The 23,834-nt window shown below is 31.6% G+C and overlaps 2 protein-coding genes across 7 annotated transcripts in view; one reads left to right on the top strand and one right to left on the bottom strand.

Moving 5' to 3' along the window:
* The first annotated feature begins 3,578 nt into the window (after window positions 1–3,578).
* lim2.5 (lens intrinsic membrane protein 2.5) lies at window positions 3,579–18,272 on the top strand. 2 transcript variants are annotated; one of them, XM_061958760.2, is made up of 5 exons: window positions 3,579–3,741; window positions 7,360–7,557; window positions 12,230–12,379; window positions 12,465–12,599; window positions 18,126–18,272. In XM_061958760.2, the coding sequence occupies exons 2-5, from the start codon at window positions 7,380–7,382 to the stop codon at window positions 18,185–18,187; spliced, it is 525 nt and encodes a 174-aa protein (XP_061814744.1). In that variant the 5' UTR covers window positions 3,579–3,741; window positions 7,360–7,379; the 3' UTR covers window positions 18,188–18,272. The 2 variants fall into 2 exon arrangements, with proteins under 2 accessions (XP_061814744.1, XP_061814745.1); XM_061958761.2 differs by lacking the exon at window positions 3,579–3,741 and adding an exon at window positions 7,174–7,319.
* Window positions 12,462–23,834, bottom strand: part of vsig10l (V-set and immunoglobulin domain containing 10 like) — a 54,231-nt gene continuing 42,858 nt past the window's right edge. Inside the window, exons 9-12 of one of the 5 annotated variants that reach the window (XM_061958759.2) lie at window positions 21,267–21,386; window positions 21,165–21,205; window positions 21,035–21,091; window positions 12,462–12,655 (exon numbers count right to left, since the gene is read on the bottom strand). In XM_061958759.2, the coding sequence (XP_061814743.2) occupies window positions 12,629–12,655; window positions 21,035–21,091; window positions 21,165–21,205; window positions 21,267–21,386 (245 nt within the window). In that variant the 3' untranslated portion in view covers window positions 12,462–12,628. Of the gene's footprint in view, window positions 12,656–20,123; window positions 20,963–21,034; window positions 21,092–21,164; window positions 21,387–23,834 lie in introns of those variants that run through there. The other 4 variants (XM_061958756.2, XM_061958757.2, XM_061958755.2 and 1 more) reach the window with 4 other exon arrangements.

Below are 23,834 nucleotides of genomic sequence, written 5' to 3'. Positions count from 1 at the left end.
CCGAGGAAAGTGACTGACCATGAGCCGGTGGTCTTCAAAAATCAGGAAATCACCCAGGTATCCTCATATAAATATTTAGGGGTTCATATTGATAATCTTCTCTGCTGGAAGACACATATTGACAAACTGTACAATAGACTGCAACAGAGGCTATATTTTTTGCGAAGATTAAGATTGTACGGCGTAAGCAGCCACATCGTGATGATTTTCTACCGTGCCATTGTAGAGAGCATCATTAGATACGGGATCACCTCATGGTTTGGCAACCTAACCGTTAAGCTAAAAAGCAAACTGGCCGGCATGCATAAAACGGCAATGAAAATCGTAGGGAGGAAAGAATATGAGCCTATACAGAGCATCTATGAGCAGGCAGTTAGGAATAAAGCTAAGAAAATGATTTCCAACTCACAACACCCACTCTTTCCTGAATATGGAACCCTGCCATCAGGGAGAAGACTCCGGGTCCCACTATGCAAATCTAACCGCCTTAAATTATCATTTGTCCCAGCCTCCATTAAGCTGACCAACAATGTGCAATAGAATTTTAATACATAGGTTAGCACTTTTTTTTAGCACACAGCACTTTAGCACATAGCACTTTAGAACTAAGCACTTTAGCACACAGCACTTTATCCATGAGCTCTAGTGCAATGCACATTGGTACCTTATCTTTATCTCCATACTGTAGATTTTATGCCTACATCAAAGTGCCACCTATGTCTATCAAGCTCCATGTTCTGATGTTTAAATGTTAGTTGTCTGGTTGTGGTTGTGTCTGTGCTTGTGTTTTTGTTTTGTTGTTTTTGGGTATGTTAAGAAAGCAATGATGCACTGTGCCCAAGACAAATTTCCCCGCGGGGACAATAAAGTTGAACCTTGAACCTTGAACCTTGAATCCTGCGTGTGACTGAATCATTAAGGAGTGGGACTAACTGATCACCCCCAAATCCTCCACACGACACCTCCGCTCCAGACAGACTAACCTCCTCCAACCTCCGAGGACAAAGCTCCAAACTATGGGAGACCGGGCTTTCTGCTCCCAGTCTGTGGAACGCTGTCCCTAAAAAAGGCTTAAAAACCCTTCTTTTTAAAAAAAGCCTTTTTTTTAGATGTATGTATTTATGTTTTTAAATACACTGTAGCACTTTGAGGTTGTTTGCTCAATGTGAAGAGCTTTTACAAATTAAATCTATTATTATTATTATTATAGTTGATTTATGTACTGTAAATAAAGTCGTGCAGACAGTTGTAAAATTTGACCGACCTCACCGAGAGATCTGACCAGATCCTTTATTTTAGGGCACTTATGTTCCGGTTTTGCAAACATTTTCATTAATTGAATACATGTGGGAATTAATTGAAGTGTTTCTTATTCCAGATGAATAGTTTTTGTTAAAGTCGGAAGTGATCATTTCTTGTTTAGTGAAACAAAAAGGAATGTAAAACTACATGAATATACATCAATTAAAGATGCGTCAATAATGGATTTGGAATCAAATCCTCCTGAATGGTGACGTGGTCAAAGAGTCCTACCTCTACAAGTCAGGGTTGTAGTTTTGCTGCTGCTGGACCTGTTCTCAGTCTTCTTGGCAAGTTTAATGCTGCATCTTTTTAGCCTTCAGAGATTTTTTTACAGAAGAGAAATTTACACTTTGGAATATTAACATATTGACTGAAAAAAATGGGGTATTATTGTTTATTTCTATGCAATTGTTTTAATGCCTGATGAGATCTGCCCGGAGTTCCTTAAGGTGTGGGGCTGTCTTGGTTGACAAGACTCTGCTGCAGCATCGCGTGGACATCGGGGGCAGTACCTCTGGATTGGCAGACCTGGGGTGGTGGTTTCTCTCTTTAAGAAGGGGAACCGGAGGGTGTGTTCCAACTATCGTGGGGTCACACTCCTCAGCCTTCCCGGTAAGGTCTATTCAGGTGTACTGGAGAGGAGGCTACGCCGGATAGTCGAACCTCGGATTCAGGAGGAACAGTGTGGTTTTCGTCCTGGTCGTGGAACTGTGGACCAGCTCTATACTCTGGGCAGGGTCCTTGAGGGTGCATGGGAGTTTGCCCAACCAGTGGACTTGGAGAAGGCATTCCACCGTGTCCCTCGGGAAGTCCTGTGGGGAGTGCTCAGAGAGTATGGGGTATCGGACTGTCTGATTGTGGCGGTCCGCTCCCTGTATGATCAGTGCCAGAGCTTGGTCCGCATTGCCGGCAGTAAGTCGGACACGTTTCCAGTGAGGGTTGGACTCCGCCAAGGCTGCCCTTTGTCACCCATTCTGTTCTGAACTTTTATGGACAGAATTTCTAGGCGCAGTCAAGGCGTTGAGGGGATCTGGTTTGGTGGCTGCAGGATTAGGTCTCTGCTTTTTAAACATGATGTGGTCCTGATGGCTTCATCTGGCCAGGATCTTCAGCTCTCACTGGATCGGTTCGCAGCCGAGTGTGAAGCGACTGGGATGAGAATCAGCACCTCCAAGTCCGAGTCCATGGTTCTCGCCCGGAAAAGGGTGGAGTGCCATCTCCGGGTTGGGGAGGAGATCTTGCCCCAAGTGGAGGAGTTCAAGTACCTCGGAGTCTTGTTCACGAGTGGGGGAAGAATGGATGGGGAGATCGACAGGCGGCGTCTTCAGTAATGTGGACGCTGTATCGATCCGTTGTGGTGAAGAAGGAGCTGAACCGGAAGGCAAAACTCTCAATTCACAGGTCGATCTACGTTCCCATCCTCACCTATGGTCATGAGCTTTGGGTTATGACCGAAAGGACAAGATCACGGGTACAAGCGGCTGAAATGAGTTTCCTCCGCCGGGTGGCGGGTCTCTCCCTTAGAGATAGGGTGAGAAGCTCTGTCATCCGGGAGGAGCTCAAAGTAAAGCCGCCGCTCCTCCACATGGAGAGGAGCCAGATGAGGTGGTTCGGGCATCTGGTCAGGATGCCACCTGAACACCTCCCTAGGGAGTTGTTTAGGGCACGTCTGACCGGTAGGAGGCCATGGGGAAGACCCAGGACACGTTGGGAAGACTATGTTTCCCGGCTGGCCTGGGAACGCCCTGGGATTCCCCCAGGAAGAGCTGGACGAAGTGGCTGGGGAGAGGGAAGTCTGGGCTTCCCTGCTTAGGCTGAAGCCCCCGTGACCCCACCTCGGATAAGCAGAAGAAGATGGATGGATGGATATATATATATATATATATATATACATATAGGTATATACAGTATAGGTGTAATATGATCAAACTTTCTTGTTCTTGTCAAAAGTCTAGCAGACACATTTTGTAGCAGCTGTAATGTGTAGTCCAACATCACATAGATGTATGTATACATGTATGTGATTAGTGTGTCCCCTCCCCCCGGTGGTCCAGGCACACTGAAAGAAAAGGTCGCGCCTCAGCAGCTTCCATTGACCACACAGCAGGACTGCAAGCCTTTGCACATCCGCGCTTCCAGAAGGCCCATCCCCCGTCCCTGAGCGCCACCAACAACCTCCCATCGCCATCCACGCCCCCCCCTGCTTGCGAGAGTCACGTGACGGCGGGCCCCGTCAAGCGGACCCCTGTCGGTCGCCTCAAAGGATTTTGCCTCCATCGACAGAAAAGGAGGAGGGGATAACTTTTTGGGATTTGGCCCCCGTGGTTCCTTTTCGCCATAGCGCTCGGTGCTCGCTTGAACTCTCCGTCACTCTCTCTCTCTCTCTCGCTCGCCCTCGCCCGCCCTTGTAGGAGTGTCAGGTCAACCTGAGGATTTGAGGTAAGCAACTTTGTGTTTTGTCAGACATTCCACAAGTCCGTACGTGACACCACATTGTGCGGTTGCCAAGGAGAAGTCGGACCTTGAAAACGTTCTCCCGTCGTGAGAATCTTCCAACAGATAACCAGAAGCCGTTTTTTTAACCAGAACGTTTGTCAGGTCACCTTTACAGTACGTACACACCACCGACCTGAGCTTTTCTCCGGTCCAGAACCTGTCCGAGGCTTTGTAAATACACTTATATATATCTAGAAAGGTTTTTTTTGTGTAAAATTATGACTTTTTAATGCAAAATGGTGACATTTGTCATATAAAATTCTGACTTTTGTCACAATATTGCCAGATTTTTTGTTGTTCACATAAAATAGTGATTTTTTTGAGTAAAATGATGACTTTTATTATAATACTGCCAAAAGTCTAAGTTTTTCTTGTGAAACTGTGACCTTTTTCTTGTAAAATTCCCACTCATTTTTCACTATAAGCTTTTTTTATATTTGCATAGTATGTATATATTATCAATGTTGTAAATACACTTATATATATCTAGACAGGGTTTTTTTGCGTAAAATTATGACTTTTTAATGCAAAATGGTGATATTTGTCATATAAAATTCTGACTTTTGTCACAATATTGCCAATTTTTTTGTTGTTCTCAAAAAATAGTGATTTTTTTTGCGTAAAATGATGACTTTTATTATAATACTGCCAAAAGTCTAAGTTTTTCTTGTGAAACTGTGACCTTTTTCTTGTAAAATTCCCACTCATTTTTCACAATAAGCTTTTTTTATATTTGCATAGTATGTATACATTATCAATGTTGTAAATACACTTATATATATCTAGAAAGGGTTTTTTTGCGTAAAATTATGACTTTTTAATGCAAAATGGTGACATTTGTCATATAAAATTCTGACTTTTGTCACAATATTGCCAATTTTTTTTGTTGTTCTCATAAAATAGTGATTTTTTTTTTGAGTAAAATGATGACTTTTATTATAATACTGCCAAAAGTCTAAGTTTTTCTTGTGAAACTGTGACCTTTTTCTTGGAAAATTCCCACTCATTTTTCACAATAAGCTTTTTTTATATTTGCATAGTATGTATATATTATCAATGTTGTAAATACACTTATATATATCTAGAAAGGTTTTTTTTGCGTAAAATTATGACTTTTTATTGCAAAATGGTGACATTTGTCATATAAAATTCCGACTTTTGTCACAATATTGCCAATTTTGTTGTTGTTCTTGTAAAATAGTGAACTTTTTTGAGTAAAATTATGACTGTTATCATAATTTTGCCTAGTAAAATAATAAATATTATTCTAATATTGCCCAAATTTGAAAGCTTTCTTATAAAAATTGGGACTTTTGTTGAGGAAAATGACGACTCTTTTCATAAAATTGCCAAAATGTTAAGCTTTTCTTGTAAAATTGCGACTGTTATTGAGTAAAATTCCAACTTTTATCTTAATATTACACAAATGTTCAGTATTTCTTGTAAAATGTTGACTTGCGTTGAGTAAAATGATGACTTTTATTATAATACTGCCAAAAGTTTTTCTTGTGAAACTGTGACCTTTTTCTTGTAAAATTCCCACTCATTTTTCACAATAAGCTTTTTTTTATATTTGCATAGTATGTATATATTATCAATGTTGTAAATACACTTATATATATCTAGAAAGGTTTTTTTTGCGTAAAATTATGACTTTTTAATGCAAAATGGTGATTTTGTCATATAAAATTCTGACTTTTGTCACAATATTGCCAATTTTTTTGTTGTTCTCATAAAATAGTGATTTTTTTTTGAGTAAAATGATGACTTTTATTATAATACTGCCAAAAGTCTAAGTTTTTCTTGTGAAACTGTGACCTTTTTCTTGTAAAATTCCCACTCATTTTTCACAATAAGCTTTTTTTATATTTGCATAGTATGTATATATTATCAATGTTGTAAATACACTTATATATATCTAGAAAGGTTTTTTTTGCGTACAATTATGACTTTTTAATGCAAAATGGTGACATTTGTCATATAAAATTCTGACTTTTGTCACAATATTGCCAATTTTTTTTGTTGTTCTCATAAAATAGTGATTTTTTTTGAGTAAAATGATGACTTTTATTATAATACTGCCAAAAGTCTAAGTTTTTCTTGTGAAACTGTGACCTTTTTCTTGTAAAATTCCCACTCATTTTTCACAATAAGCTTTTTTTATATTTGCATAGTATGTATATATTATTAATGTTGTAAATACACTTATATATATCTAGAAAGGTTGGTTTTTTTGCATAAAATTATGACTTTTTAATGCAAAATGGTGACATTTGTCATATAAAATTCTGACTTTTGTCACAATATTGCCAAGTTTTTTTGTTGTTCTCATAAAATAGTGATTTTTTTTGAGTAAAATGATGACTTTTGTTATAATACTACCAAAAGTCTAAGTTTTTCTTGTGAAACTGTGACCTTTTTCTTGTAAAATTCCCACTCATTTTTCACAATAAGCTTTTTTTATATTTGCATAGTATGTATATATTATCAATGTTGTAAATACACTTATATATATCTAGAAAGGTTTTTTTTTGCGTAAAATTATGACTTTTTAATGCAAAATGGTGACATTTGTCACATAAAATTCTGACTTTTGTCACAATATTGCCAATTTTTTTGTTGTTCTCATAAAATAGTGATTTTTTTTTATTAAAATGATGACTTTTATTATAATACTGCCAAAAGTCTAAGTTTTTCTTGTGAAACTGTGACCTTTTTCTTGTAAAATTCCCACTCATTTTTTACAATAAGCTTTTTTTATATTTGCATAGTATGTATATATTATCAATGTTGTAAATACACTTATATATATCTAGAAAGGTTTTTTTTTTGCGTAAAATTATGACTTTTTAATGCAAAATGGTGACATTTGTCATATAAAATTCTGACTTTTGTCACAATATTGCCAATTTTTTTGTTGTTCTCATAAAATAGTGATTTTTTTGGAGTAAAATGATGACTTTTATTATAATACTGCCAAAAGTCTAAGTTTTTCTTGTGAAACTGTGACCTTTTTCTTGTAAAATTCCCACTAATTTTTCACAATAAGCTTTTTTTATATTTGCATAGTATGTATATATTATCAATGTTGTAAATACACTTATATATATCTAGAAAGGTTTTTTTGTGTGTAAAATTATGACTTTTTAATGCAAAATGGTGACATTTGTCATATAAAATTCCGACTTTTGTCACAATATTGCCAATTTTTTTGTTGTTCTCATAAAATAGTGATTTTTTTTTTAGTAAAATTATGACTTTTGTTATAATTTTGCATAGTAAAATTCGGAATATTATTCTAATATTGCCCAAATTTGAAAGTTTTCTTATAAAAATTCGGACTTTTGTCGAGGAAAATTATGACTAAATTGCCAAAATATTGTGCGGTCCAGCCTTTGGCTAGCGACGGTTGCCAAGGAGAAGTCGGACCTTGAAAACTTTCTCCCGTCGTGAGAATCTTCCAACAGATAACCAGAAGCCGTTTTTTTTTTAACCAGAACGTTTGTCAGGTCACCTTTACAGTACGTACACACCACCGACCTGAGCTTTTCTCCGGTCCAGAACCTGTCCGAGGCTCGCTCATGATGTACAGCTTCATGGGAGGGGGGCTGTTCTGCGCCATCGTGGGGAACATCTTGCTGGTGGTCTCCGCGGCAACCGACTACTGGATCCAGTACCGCCTGTCGGGGAGCTTCGCCCACCAGGGTCTGTGGAGGTACTGCATGTCGGGCAAGTGCTACATGCAGACCGACAGCATCGGTAAGACCCTTCCTTTGGAACACAACACCAGTTAGAGGCCAATAAAACCTCATTTGGTTCATCAAGAAGGTCAATAAATTAGGAACTAAAACCAGAAATCTGTTAAAAAGGTATGTCTTTGTTTATATATATATCATTATTCATCTACACTATTTTCTAAAAGTCTCCTTATTATGCAAAACCAACTTGTCCTACCTATTAGTACCGGTTTTGGTGTATTTAGGCTCTGCATACATCTTGAAAATTTGAAATCAAACCATACAGGCATGGCGGAGATATTTATAAAACAATCTTGCCCAATTGAGTACTTCCGCCAGTATGCCCAATTGGGACGATTTATCCATATATGGTCAAGTTTTGACTCGAAGAGCTTTGCACGAGTCTGTCGGTGGCCAACAAAAGTAACTCAAGTCAGTGGCCGTTAATTGTACACCGATGCAAAATACGTGCACAGCGTTTACGTCTATGACCCAACCCAAACAACCTTCCCTAGTCATGGTGCAAAAATAAAAAAAAAATGTCAACAAACATAGTCACACATAACACAACCCGATCATTGTATTTTTTGGATATTATAAAAATAAAAAATAAACGTCAAATCAGCATTAAAAATCCATGTTTGGGCGCATTTTAGCTGCTTGATATTTCTGATTGATTACAAATCTTTAAGAAGGCCGTGACGGAAGTAAACAATGTAGGCGTCGGATTTTCACATGATCTTAATAACCAATTATTTTAATTATTAATTATATATCCATTATATAATAATATATAGTTACTTTATAATAATAATAATAATAATAATAATAATAATAATAATAATATATTTTATTTGTAAAAGCACTTTACATTGAGCAAACAACCTCAAAGTGCATTTAAAAAATAATTTAAAAAATAGCATAAAAAAACCACAAATAGCTGCCCCCAACAAGTAAAATAAATAATAAAAAAATAAAAATAAAAACTAGAACAGCCTAATAGCTAGAACTAGCACACATGTATCTAAATAAAAAAGGAGGGTTTTTAAGCCTTTTTTCCAAAGCATCCACAGTCTGTGTGTGCCCTCAGGTGGTCAGGGAGAGTGTTCCACAGACTGGGAGCGGCGGAGCATTTGCATGCATTTGGCCCCTGGCCAAATGATTTAAGCCCCCCCCCGACCCCCCAGTCAAAAAGTTTATAGAAGTTCCTTCTTTTTCCTCTATCCCCTTGTTGTGGGGCAGACTGGCTCGTACATGCACATGCATCCTCAGCTGTTGCCAGTTCTAATACAAATTAGTAGGGGTGTCATAAAAAAATGTCCACCTATGCGGTCCTCTCCAAGGTTTCTCATAGTCATTCACATCGACGTTCCACTGGGGTGAGTTTTTCCTTGCCCTTATGTGGGCTCTGTACCGAGGATGTCGTTGTGGCTTGTGCAGCCCTTTGAGACACTTGTGATTTAGGGCTATATAAATAAACATTGATTGATTGATTGATTGATTACAAATCTTTAAGAAGGCCGTGACGGAAGTAAACAATGTAGGGGTCGGATTTTCACATGATCTTAATAACCAATTATTTTAATTATTAATTATATATCCATTATATATTAATATATAGTTACTTTATAATAATAATAATAATAATAATAATAATATATTTTATTTGTAAAAGCACTTTACATTGAGCAAACAACCTCAAAGTGCTACAGTGCATTTAAAAAATAGCATAAAAAAACAACAACGCTAAAACCACAAATAGCTGCCCCCAACAAGTAAAATAAATAGTAAAAAAAATAAAAATAAAAACTAGAACAGCCTAATAGCTAGAACTAGCACACATATATCTAAATAAAAAAAGGAGGGTTTTTAAGCCTTTTTTCCAAAGCATCCACAGTCTGTGTGTGCCCTCAGGTGGTCAGGGAGAGTGTTCCACAGACTGGGAGCGGCGGAGCATTTGCATGCATTTGGCCCCTGGCCAAATGATTTAAGCCCCCCCACCCCCCAGTCAAAAAGTTTATAGAAGTTCCTTCTTTTTCCTCTATCCCCTTGTTGTGGGGCAGACTGGCTCGTACATGCACATGCATCCTCAGCTGTTGCCATTTCTAATACAAATTAGTAGGGGTGTCATAAAAAAATGTCCACCTATGCGGTCCTCTCCAAGGTTTCTCATAGTCATTCACATCGACGTTCCACTGGGGTGAGTTTTTCCTTGCCCTTATGTGGGCTCTGTACCGAGGATGTCGTTGTGGCTTGTGCAGCCCTTTGAGACACTTGTGATTTAGGGCTATATAAATAAACATTGATTGATTGATTGATTGATTGATTGATTGATTGATTACAAATCTTTAAGAAGGCCGTGACGGAAGTAAACAATGTAGGGGTCGGATTTTCACATGATCTTAATAACCAATTATTTTAATTATTAATATATATATACATTATATAATAATATATAGTTACTTTATAATAATAATAATAATAATAATAATAATAATAATATATTTTATTTGTAAAAGCACTTTACATTGAGCAAACAACCTCAAAGTGCATTTAAAAAATAATTTAAAAAATAGCATAAAAAAACAACAAATAGCTGCCCCCAACAAGTAAAATAAATATTAAAAAAATAAAAATAAAAACTAGAACAGCCTAATAGCTAGAACTAGCACACATATATCTAAATAAAAAAGGACGGTTTTTAAGCCTTTTTTTTCTAAAGCATCCACAGTCTGTGTGTGCCCTCAGGTGGTCAGGGAGAGTGTTCCACAGACTGGGAGCGGCGGAGCATTTGCATGCATTTGGCCCCTGGCCAAATGATTTAAGCCCCCCCACCCCCCAGTCAAAAAGTTTATAGAAGTTCCTTCTTTTTCCTCTATCCCCTTGTTGTGGGGCAGACTGGCTCGTACATGCACATGCATCCTCAGCTGTTGCCATTTCTAATACAAATTAGTAGGGGTGTCATAAAAAAATGTCCACCTATGCGGTCCTCTCCAAGGTTTCTCATAGTCATTCACATCGACGTTCCACTGGGGTGAGTTTTTCCTTGCCCTTATGTGGGCTCTGTACCGAGGATGTCGTTGTGGCTTGTGCAGCCCTTTGAGACACTTGTGATTTAGGGCTATATAAATAAACATTGATTGATTGATTGATTGATTACAAATCTTTAAGAAGGCCGTGACGGAAGTAAACAATGTAGGGGTCGGATTTTCACATGATCTTAATAACCAATTATTTTAATTATTAATTATATATCCATTATATAATAATATATAGTTACTTTATAATAATAATAATAATAATAATAATAATATATTTTATTTGTAAAAGCACTTTACATTGAGCAAACAACCTCAAAGTGCATTTAAAAAATAATTTAAAAAATAGCATAAAAAAACAACAACGCTAAAACCACAAATAGCTGCCCCCAACAAGTAAAATAAATAGTAAAAAAAATAAAAATAAAAACTAGAACAGCCTAATAGCTAGAACTAGCACACATATATCTAAATAAAAAAAGGAGGGTTTTTAAGCCTTTTTTTCTAAAGCATCCACAGTCTGTGCGTGCCCTCAGGTGGTCAGGGAGAGTGTTCCACAGACTGGGAGCGGCGGAGCATTTGCATGCATTTGGCCCCTGGCCAAATGATTTAAGCCCAATGTGAACCCCCCAGTCAAAAAGTTTATAGAAGTTCCTTCTTTTTCCTCTATCCCCTTGTTGTGGGGCAGACTGGCTCGTACATGCACATGCATCCTCAGCTGTTGCCATTTCTAATACAAATTAGTAGGGGTGTCATAAAAAAATGTCCACCTATGCGGTCCTCTCCAAGGTTTCTCATAGTCATTCACATCGACGTTCCACTGGGGTGAGTTTTTCCTTGCCCTTATGTGGGCTCTGTACCGAGGATGTCGTTGTGGCTTGTGCAGCCCTTTGAGACACTTGTGATTTAGGGCTATATAAATAAACATTGATTGATTGATTGATTGATTACAAATCTTTAAGAAGGCCGTGACGGAAGTAAACAATGTAGGGGTCGGATTTTCACATGATCTCAATAACCAATTATTTTAATTATTAATTATATATCCATTATATATTAATATATAGTTACTTTATAATAATAATAATAATAATAATAATAATATGTTTTATTTGTAAAAGCACTTTACATTGAGCAAACAACCTCAAAGTGCATTTAAAAAATAATTTAAAAAATAGCATAAAAAAACAACAACGCTAAAACCACAAATAGCTGCCCCAAACAAGTAAAATAAATAGTAAAAAAATAAAAATAAAAACTAGAACAGCCTAATAGCTAGAACTAGCACACATATATCTAAATAAAAAAGGAGGGTTTTTAAGCCTTTTTTCTAAAGCATCCACAGTCTGTGTGTGCCCTCAGGTGGTCAGGGAGAGTGTTCCACAGACTGGGAGCGGCGGAGCATTTGCATGCATTTGGCCCCTGGCCAAATGATTTAAGCCCCCCCGACCCCCCAGTCAAAAAGTTTATAGAAGTTCCTTCTTTTTCCTCTATCCCCTTGTTGTGGGGCAGACTGGCTCGTACATGCACATGCATCCTCAGCTGTTGCCATTTCTAATACAAATTAGTAGGGGTGTCATAAAAAAAATGTCCCACCTGGTGGCCACACCTGCTGTGTGACATGACGTGTGTGTGCTTCCTGTTTCCTGTCCCCAGCCTACTGGAACGCCACGCGGGCGTTCATGATCCTGTCGGCCATGTCCTGCTTCGCCGGCATCATCGCGGGCATCTTGTCCTTCGCACATTTCTCCGCCTTCGAGAGGTTCAACCGCTCCTTCGCCGCCGGGATCATGTTCTTTGTTTCAAGTGAGCGGAGGATTACCGATGGAGCGTGTTCATATTGATGAGCCTCGTGTGTGTTCATATTGATGAGCCTCTTGTGTGCCGCCAGCTCTCTTCGTCCTGCTGGCCATGGCGGTCTACACCGGCGTGACCGTCAACTTCCTGGGCAAGCGCTTTGGCGACTGGCGCTTCTCCTGGTCTTACATCCTGGGCTGGGTGGCGCTGCTCATGACCTTCTTTGCAGGTGGGGCCTTGGCTCACATCAGGGGCCACCTAGGTTTTTACAGCGAGGGCCGCACACTGAAAAATTATTTTCATATTTTTCATTTTTAAAAGCAATATTGATTTTTTTTTTATCTTTTGGGCTCCCCTCAAGTTTGGTCCGGGGGACCCAAAAGGGTCTCAGTCATAAGAATGGGAGAAATAAGTCATAAATATATAAAGAAAAATGCAACACTTAAATCTCTAGATCTCCTTTAGATCTATCTGTCTATACAACATTTTTATGTTTTTTTATGTTTTATGCCCTTTTTTTTCAAGAAAATATTTTTTTCAAGGCAAAAACACAATATATGCAACATTTTCCACAAAAAATATTTGAAAGTGAAATATTTGATGTGAAGTAAATGGAGCCTTAAATAGGGCAATCATTCATTACATTGATTTTGATTCATTATTATTTTTTGAGCAATGGCAGTTTAAAAAAAAAAATCCCACTAAATTATCAGGGACCCAAAAGGGTCTCAGTCATAAGAATGGTAGAAATAAGTTATATATATATATATATATATATATATATATATATATATATATATATATATATATATATATATATATATATATATATACACACACACATGTATATATTTATATGTATATATATATATATATATATATATATATATATATATATATATATATATATATATATATATATATATATATATATATATATATATATATATATATAATCAACACTTTAATCTCTAGTTCTCCTTTAGATCTATCTGTCAATATAAAGTTATGTTTTTTTAGGTTTTATGCCCTTTTTGTTCAAGAAAATATTTTTTTCATGGCAAAAACACAAAATATGAAAGTGGAATATTTGATGTTAAGTAAATGGAGCCTTAAATAGGTCAATTATTCATAACATTGATTTTGATTCATTATTATTTTTTGAGCAATGGCAGTTTAAAAAAAAAAAATCCCACTAAATTATCAGGGACCCAAAAGGGTCTCAGTCATAAGAATGGTAGAAATAAGTTATATATGTATATATACATGTATATATATATATATATATATATATATATATATATATATATATATATATATATATATATATATATATATATATATATATAAAATCAACACTTTAATCTCTAGATCTCCTTTAGATCTATCTGTCAATATAAAGTTGTTATGTTTTTTTAGGTTTTATGCCCTTTTTGTTCAAGAAAATAATTTTTTCATGGCAAAAACACAAAATATGAAAGTGGAATATTTGATGTTAAGTAAATTGAGCCTAAAATAGGTCAATTATTCATAATATTGATTTTGATTCATTATTATTTTTTGAGCAATGGCAGTTTAAAAAAAATAATCCCACTAAATGATCAGGGACCCAAAAGGGTCCCACTCAAAAAGTGTTGAAAATGAGTGAGAAATTATTTGTTTTACTTTCAACCTTTATAACTTTACGTCAACTTCAGATCTCTCCGTTGTTTATACATTTTTATTAATTTTTTAACGTTTTTTTTTTTTTTTTAATGTTTTATGCCCTTTTGGTTCAAGAAAATCTTTTTTTCATGGCAAAAACACAAAATATGCAACATTTTCCACAAAAAATATTTGAAAGTGAAATATTTGATGTGAAGTAAATTGAGCCTTAAATAGGTCAATTATTCATAATATTGATTTTGATTCATTATTATTTTTTGAGCAATGGCAGTTTAAAAAAAAAAAATCCCACTAAATGATCAGGGACCCAAAAGGGTCCCACTCAAAAAGTGTTGAAAATGAGTGAGAAATTATTTGTTTTACTTTCAACCTTTATAACTTTACGTCAACTTCAGATCTCTCCGTTGTTCATACATTTTTATTAATTTTTTAACGTTTTTTTTTTTTTTTAATGTTTTATGCCCTTTTGGTTCAAGAAAATCTTTTTTTCATGGCAAAAACACAAAATATGCAACATTTTCCACAAAAAATATTTGAAAGTGAAATATTTGATGTGAAGTAAATTGAGCCTTAAATAGGTCAATCATTCATAACATTGATTTTGATTCATTATTATTTTTTGAGCAATGGCAGTTTAAAAAAAAAAATCCCACTAAATTATCAGGGACCCAAAAGGGTCTCAGTCATAAGAATGGTAGAAATAAGTTATATATATATATATATATATATATATATATATATATATATATATATATATATATATATATATATATATATATATAAATATGTATATATATATATATATATATATATATATATATATATATGTATATATAAATATATATATATATATATATATATATATATATATATATATATATATATATATATATACATATTTATATATATATATATATATATATATATATATATATATATATATATATATATATATATATATATATATAAAATCAACACTTTAATCTCTAGATCTCCTTTAGATCTATCTGTCAATATAAAGTTGTTATGTTTTTTTAGGTTTTATGCCCTTTTTGTTCAAGAAAATAATTTTTTCATGGCAAAAACACAAAATGTGAAAGTGGAATATTTGATGTTAAGTAAATTGAGCCTTAAATAGGTCAATTATTCATAATATTGATTTTGATTCATTATTATTTTTTGAGCAATGGCAGTTTAAAAAAAAAAATCCCACTAAATGATCAGGGACCCTTTTGGGTCCCACTCAAAAAGTGTTGAAAATGAGTGAGAAATTATTGGTTTTACTTTCAACCTTTATAACTTTACGTCAACTTCAGATCTATCCGTTGTTTATACATTTTAATTATTTTTTTAACGTTTTTTTTTTTTTTTTATGTTTTATGCCCTTTTGGTTCAAGAAAATCTTTTTTTCATGGCAAAAACACAAAATATGCAACATTCTCCACAAAAAATATTTGAAAGTGAAATATTTGATGTGAAGTAAATGGAGCCTTAAATAGGTCAATCATTCATAACATTGATTTTGAATCATTATTATTTTTTGAGCAATGGCAGTTTAAAAAAAAAATTCCCACTAAATTATCAGGGACCCAAAAGGGTCTCAGTCATAAGAATGGTAGAAATAAGTTATATATGTATATATACATGTATATATACACATGTATATATATACATGTATATATATATATATATATATATATATATATATATATATATATATATATATATATATATATATATATATATATATATATATATATATATAATCAACACTTTGATCTTTAGATCTCCTTTAGATCTATCTGATCTGTCAATATAAAGTTGTTATGTTTTTTTAGGTTGTATGCCCTTTTTGTTCAAGAAAATATTTTTTTCATGGCAAAAACACAAAATATGAAAGTGGAATATTTGATGTTAAGTAAATGGAGCCTTAAATAGGGCAATTATTCATAACATTGATTTTGATTCATTATTATTTTTTGAGTAATGGCAGTTTAAAAAAAAAATCCCACTAAATGATCAGGGACCCAAAAGGGTCCCACTCAAAAAAGTGTTGAAAATGAGTCAGAAATTATTGGTTTTACTTTCAACCTTTATAACTTTACGTCAACTTCAGATCTATCCGTTGTTTATACATTTTAATTATTTTTTTAACGATTTTTTTTTAATATGTTTTATGCCCTTTTGGTTCAAGAAAATCTTTTTTTCATGGCAAAAACACAAAATATGCAACATTTTCCACAAAAAATATTTGAAAGTGAAATATTTGATGTGAAGTAAATTGAGCCTTAAATAGGTCAATTATTCATAACATTGATTTTGATTCATTATTATTTTTTGAGCAAGGGCAGTTTAAAAAAAAAAATCCCACTAAATTATCAGGGACCCAAAAGGGTCTCAGTCATAAGAATGGTAGAAATAAGTTATATATGTATATATACATGTATATATACATGTACATATATACATGTATATATATATATATATATATATAATCAACACTTTAATCTCTAGATCTCCTTTAGATCTATCTGTCAATATAAAGTTGTTATGTTTTTTTAGGTTTTATGCCCTTTTTGTTCAAGAAAATATTTTTTTCATGGCAAAAACACAAAATATGAAAGTGAAATATTTGATGTTAAGTAAATGGAGCCTTAAATAGGTAAATCATTCATAACATTGATTTTGATTCATTATTATTTTTTGAGCAATGGCAGTTTAAAAAAAAAATCCCACTAAATTATCAGGGACCCAAAAGGGTCTCAGTCATAAGAATGGTAGAAATAAGTTATATATGTATATATATATATTAAAAAAAAAAAAAAAAAAAAAAAAAATATATATATATATATATATATATATATATATATATATATATATATATATATATATATATATATATATAAATATATATATATATATATATATGTATATATAAATATATATGTGTATATATATATATATATATATATATATATATATATATATATATATATGTATATATAAATATATATGTATATATACATATATATATATATATATATATATATATATATATATATATATATATATATATATATATATATATATATATATATAAACACACACACATGTATATATTTATATTTATATATATATATATATATATATATATATATATATATATATATATATATATATATATATATATATATATATATATATATATATATATAATCAACACTTTAATCTCTAGATCTCCTTTACATCTATCTGTCAATATAAAGTTGTTATGTTTTTTTAGGTTTTATGCCCTTTTTGTTCAAGAAATAATTTTTTCATGGCAAAAACACAAAATATGAAAGTGGAATATTTGATGTTAAGTAAATGGAGCCTTAAATAGGTCAATTATTCATAACATTGATTTTGATTCATTATTATTTTTTGAGCAATGGCAGTATAAAAAAAAAAAATCCCACTAAATGATCAGGGACCCAAAAGGGTCCCACTCAAAAAAGTGTTAAAAATGAGTCAGAAATGATTGGTTTTACTTTCAACCTTTATAATTTTACGTCAACTTCAGATCTATCCGTTGTTTATACATTTTTATTATTTTTTTTTAACATTTTTGTTTCTTTGTTTTATGCCCTTTTGTGGCAATACACAAAATATGCAATATTTTCCCCAAAATATTTCAAAGTGAATACTCGGGGTGAAGTAATTGGAGCCTTGAATAAGTCAATAATTCATTAACAAAACATTGATTTTGATGTATTATTATTTGTAGCTGCAGACAACATGTTTATTTGACATATCATTTCATAGTTGGTGAGAATAAATAAATACAATGCATAAATATAAGTCCATATTGTACACACAATGTGATTAAAAGGTATTCCTTGGGTTGATTCATGCTATTTTATTGATTGTTTTTGTTTTTGTTGAGCTTTAAAGAAGAAAAAGAGCTCAGTGTTTGTCAACATTGCAACCTTTTCTCCTTACATTTCATTCTTTTTTTTTCTTACAGTATTTTTTTTACAATGTGCCACTAAAATATTACAGGACAGGTGAAAAAGCTGAACACAAATGTATTTCTTTTCTATTTGTGCAGGTATATTCTACATGTGCGCCTACAGGATGCATGAGTGCAGAAGGGTGGCTGGCCCACGTTGACAACTTGCAAGCAAACAAAGCCAAAAGCGTAAACATTCTCATTGTCGAATAAAGCAATAGAATGTTGCTCACGCAATAAAACATGCATGGTATCTTGTCTTTTATTTTTTTTAGGTTCGGGGGCAAAATAGAATAGAAAATGTGCCCTAGGTATATTAAAAGAACCCATGTAAAATCATTTTTAAATACTTTTATATTTTATTTATTTATGTATTTACTATTTATGTATTATTATTATTATTATTATTATTATGTATTATTATTTATTATTATTTATTTATTTATTTATTTTATTTTTCCCAGCCCTATTACATACATGTAAATATAATATTGTATCTATAATCATTTTGAATACATTTGTATTTTATGTATTTATTTATTATTTATGTATTATTAATATTATTATTTATTATAATTATTATTATTTATTTATTATTATTTATTTATTTTATTTTTCCCAGCCCTATTACATACATGTAAATATAATATTGCATCTATAATCGTTTTTAAATATATTTGTATTTTATTTATGTATTTATTTATTATTTATTATTATTATTATTATTATTATTATTATTATTATCAATTAATTAATGTATTTATTTATTTTATTTTTCCCTATTACATACATGTAAATATAATATTGCATCTATAATCATTTTTAAATACATTTGTACTTTATTTATTTATTATTTATGTATTATTATTATTATCATTATTAGTATTTATTTATTTTATTTTATTTTTCCCAGCCCTATTACATACATGTAAATATAATATTGCATCTATAATCATTTTTAAATACATTTGTACTTTATTTTTTTATTATTTATGTATTATTATTATTATTAGTAGTAGTATTTATTTATTTTATTTTATTTTTCCCAGCCCTATTACATACATGTAAATATAATATTGCATCTATAATCGTTTTTAAATATATTTGTATTTTATTTATGTATTTATTTATTATTTATTATTATTATTATTATTATTATTATTAATTAATTAATGTATTTATTTATTTATTTATTTTATTTTTCCCTATTACATACATGTAAATATAATATTGCATCTATAATCATTTTTAAATACATTTGTACTTTATTTATTTATTATTTATGTATTATTATTATTATTATTATTATTATTTATTTATTTTATTTTATTTTTCCCAGCCCTATTACATACATGTAAATATAATATTGCATCTATAATCGTTTTTAAATATATTTGTATTTTATTTATGTATTTATTTATTATTTATTATTATTATTATTATTATTATTATTATTAATTAATTAATGTATTTATTTATTTATTTATTTTATTTTTCCCTATTACATACATGTAAATATAATATTGCATCTATAATCATTTTTAAATACATTTGTACGTTATTTATTTATTATTTATGTATTATTATTATTATTATTATTATTATTTATTTATTTTATTTTATTTTTCCCAGCCCTATTACATACATGTAAATATAATATTGCATCTTTAATCGTTTTTAAATATATTTGTATTTTATTTATGTATTTATTTATTATTTATTATTATTATTATTATTATTATTATTATTATTATTAATTAATTAATGTATTTATTTATTTATTTATTTTATTTTTCCCTATTACATACATGTAAATATAATATTGCATCTATAATCATTTTTAAATACATTTGTACTTTATTTATTTATTATTTATGTATTATTATTATTATTATTATTATTATTTTATTTTTTTTTCCCCAGCCCTATTACATACATGTAAATATAATATTGCATCTTTAATCGTTTTTAAATATATTTGTATTTTATTTATATATTTATTTATTATTTATTATTATTATTATTATTATTATTATTAATTAATTAATGTATTTATTTATTTATTTATTTTATTTTTCCCTATTACATACATGTAAATATAATATTGCATCTATAATCATTTTTAAATACATTTGTACTTTATTTATTTATTATTTATGTATTAATATTATTATTATTATTATTATTTATTTATTTTATTTTATTTTTCCCAGCCCTATTACATACATGTAAATATAATATTGCATCTATAATCATTTTTAAATGCATTTGTATTTTATTTTTTAAAGTGACCAAAAAATCGATTCAGATTCGAATCGCGATTTTTATTCATCCCGATTCTAAATTGATAAATAACTTTCCAAAATCAATAAAAAACATATATATATTTTTTAATGTTTTTGTTATTTTTTCAAGAATTAAGTTTTAGAGGGACCAAAGGAACTTTCTAACCTGTAACCTGTTCTGAAAAAAGTTTTATTATAATTAATATACCAAATAATTGATTGCAAGAACTGGTTTGAATCAAAATGAGAATAAACTGCGGATAAAAGTCAGCAGCATAATCGGAGTAAAAAGTTGAAGTGAATTATATAGCGCTTTTCTCTAGTGACTCAAAGCGCTTTTACATAGTGAAAGCCAATATATAAGTTCCATTTAAAGCAGTGTGGGTGGCACTGGGAGCAGGTGGGTCAAGTGTCTTGCCCAAGGACACAACGGCAGTGACTAGGATGGTGGAAGCGGGAATTGAACCCGGAACCCTCAAGTTGCTGGCACGGCCACTCTACCAACCGAGCTGTACCGCCCCAAGTAATTGAAGACCCAGAGTACACCCCGACATGATAGCGTACAACATGGGTCCTTCATACGGTGGTGGCGACCCTGACAGGCGGCGGCGGCACAAAAGAGGGCGGGGCCACGGAAAGACTGGACGGCGTCTGTAAAGCAGCGCGAGCAACAGCTGCTGATTGGAGCGTTGGCCAGAGGAGCGACGTGACGACAACACTAACCTGATGCAACCTGTTGTAGGCCGGGGGAGACGGCGCTTGTGTCTGCGGGGTCACCACCTGTTGGCGACACGGAGAGAAGACGCTAAGAGAAGAGCTGGCTGGGAGAATGGCGGGAGACTTAACCTCTGACCTTCTCTGCTGCTCTGGACACGGGATATCTGGTGTGGCCACCTGCAGAGAACACAGATGGTCCTGAATGTCCACACTGCGGCGTTCCAGCGTGTGCTCTTACTTTGGATACCGCTCCGGCGGAACAGGAAGTAGACGAGCCCGCACGCCAGAAGCAGGAAGAGGATGCTGCAGGGAATCCCAGCGGCGATGCCGGCGATGGCCGCGCCGCTCAGACCTTCGCCTGCCGACCCACAGACATCATTGTAGTATCGTTATTGACATCCTAGGACAGTATCGCCCTGACATTTCAAACATCTTCTCAAGTGACAACAATATACACCCCTGAGTTATACTTTAGAGTAGCCAATGTACAGCTTGTATAGATTCAGTGTTATAACTTGCATCAAGTTCAATAATAAATCAAATAACTTGCATCAAGTTCAATAATAAATCAAAAAAAGTGTTATAACTTGCATCAAGTTCAATAATAAAACAAATAAATGTGTTATAACTTGCATCAAGTTCAATAATAAATCAAAAAAAGTGTTATAACTTGCATCAAGTTCAATAATAAATCAAAAAGTGTTATAACTTGCATCACGTTCAATAATAAATCAAAAAAAGTGTTATAACTTGCATCAAGTTCAATAATAAATCAAATAACTTGCATCAAGTTCAATAATAAATAAAAAAAAGTGTTATAACTTGCATCAAGTTCAATAATAAATAAAACAAAAGTGTTATAACTTGCATCAAGTTCAATAACAAAAAAAGTGTTATAACTTGCATCAAGTTCAATAATAAATCAAATAAAAGTGTTATAACTTGCATCAAGTTCAATAATAAATCAAATAACTTGCATCAAGTTCAATAATAAATCAAAAAAAGTGTTATAACTTGCATCAAGTTCAATAATAAATAAAACAAAAGTGTTATAACTTGCATCAAGTTCAATAATAAATCAAAAAGTGTTATAACTTGCATCACGTTCAATAATAAATCAAAAAAAAGTGTTATAACTTGCATCAAGTTCAATAATAAATCAAATAACTTGCATCAAGTTCAATAATAAATCAAAAAAAGTGTTATAACTTGCATCAAGTTCAATAATAAATAAAACAAAAGTGTTATAACTTGCATCAAGTTCAATAACAAAAAAAAGTGTTATAACTTGCATCAAGTTCAATAATAAATCAAATAAAAGTGTTATAACTTGCATCAAGTTCAATAATAAATCAAATAACTTGCATCAAGTTCAATAATAAATCAAAAAAAGTGTTATAACTTGCATCAAGTTCAATAATAAATAAAACAAAAGTGTTATAACTTGCATCAAGTTCAATAATAAATCAAAAAAAGTGTTATAACTTGCATCAAGTTCAATAATAAATCCAAAAAAAGTGTTATAACTTGCATCAAGTTCAATAATAAATAAAACAAAAGTGTTATAACTTGCATCAAGTTCAATAATAAATAAAACAAAAGTGTTATAACTTGCATCAAGTTCAATAATAAATCAAAAAAAGTGTTATAACTTGCATCAAGTTCAATAATAAATCAAATAACTTGCATCAATTACTTGGAGTATTTAAAAAGCAAGTTTTAATTGTGATGAGACTTGATTTTAATGGGAAAAAAATTCCCAAAGCAGACTTACTTCACAACAGAGAAAAGAGCGGGCACATACACAGACACACCCCCTCAACGCACAGACACGCCCCCTTCTCCCTCGGTCTGCTGCTTCCTCTCCTCTGGCCTGTGTTACTTTTTTATTTTACTTTTTAAACTGTTTATCACTGTAGCAACATCATCGTTACAGTTAAGGATTTTAGAGATTTCTGGCCATTTGGGAGGTTGCCATAGTGACTTGTGTGTGTGTGCGCGTATTGGCAGAGCAGCGTATACAGCACAGTTCAGCTTACCGTTGTTGTTTTGGCTTGTTGATAAAGAGACAGTTCATCCATCACCCCCTGGTTATGTTTGTTTGCAGAGCACTTTATTTGATCTTCAACGTGTACAATTGTACTTTTGTCGAGGCTGCAACCAATTATTCATATTTACATTGTTTCTTTCTTCTAAAACAGCTTTGTTTTATTAGTCAACATTGCAACTTTTTCTAAATGACTGTAAGCTTTTGTTTATTTGAATAGTATTTTTATAATGTGCCGTGGGCCTTTAAAAAATGAGCTGCGAATGGTCACTTTTGACACCCCTGCTATAGATAATAAAAAAGTAAATCTGATAAGTCTATTTATTACTATTATTTATTTATGTATTTATTACATTTTTCCCCAGCCCTATTACATACATGTAAATATAATATTGCATGTATAATCATTTTTAAATACATTTGTATTTTATTTATTTATTTATTTATTATGTATGTATTATTATTTTTATTTTTTTAAATTATTATTTATTAATTGTATTTTTCACAGCCCTATTACATAAATGTAAATATAATATTGCATCTATAATCATTTTAAATACATTTGTATTTAATTAATTAATGTATTTACTATTTATGTATTATTAATATTATTATTTATAATTATTATTACTATTTATCTATTATTATTTATTTATTTTATTTTATTTTTACCAGCTCTATTACATACATGTAAATATAATATTGCATCTATAATAATTTTTAAATACATTTGTATTTTATTTATTTATTTATAATTTA

The sequence above is a fragment of the Nerophis lumbriciformis genome, linkage group LG04 (assembly GCF_033978685.3).
Source record: "Nerophis lumbriciformis linkage group LG04, RoL_Nlum_v2.1, whole genome shotgun sequence".
In the NCBI taxonomy this organism is placed as follows: domain Eukaryota; kingdom Metazoa; phylum Chordata; class Actinopteri; order Syngnathiformes; family Syngnathidae; genus Nerophis; species Nerophis lumbriciformis.
This window is presented reverse-complemented; position numbering and strand designations above follow the sequence as displayed.

Bases quoted from the DNA above. Each gene is read 5' to 3' on its own strand.
- lim2.5 (XM_061958760.2), top strand. From the start codon at position 7,380: ATGATGTACAGCTTCATGGGAGGGGGGCTGTTCTGCGCCATCGTGGGG. The intron at 12,380-12,464 runs GTGAGCGGAGGA...GTGTGCCGCCAG, and splicing joins GATCATGTTCTTTGTTTCAA to CTCTCTTCGTCCTGCTGGCC. The intron at 12,600-18,125 runs GTGGGGCCTTGG...CTATTTGTGCAG, and splicing joins GCTCATGACCTTCTTTGCAG to GTATATTCTACATGTGCGCC.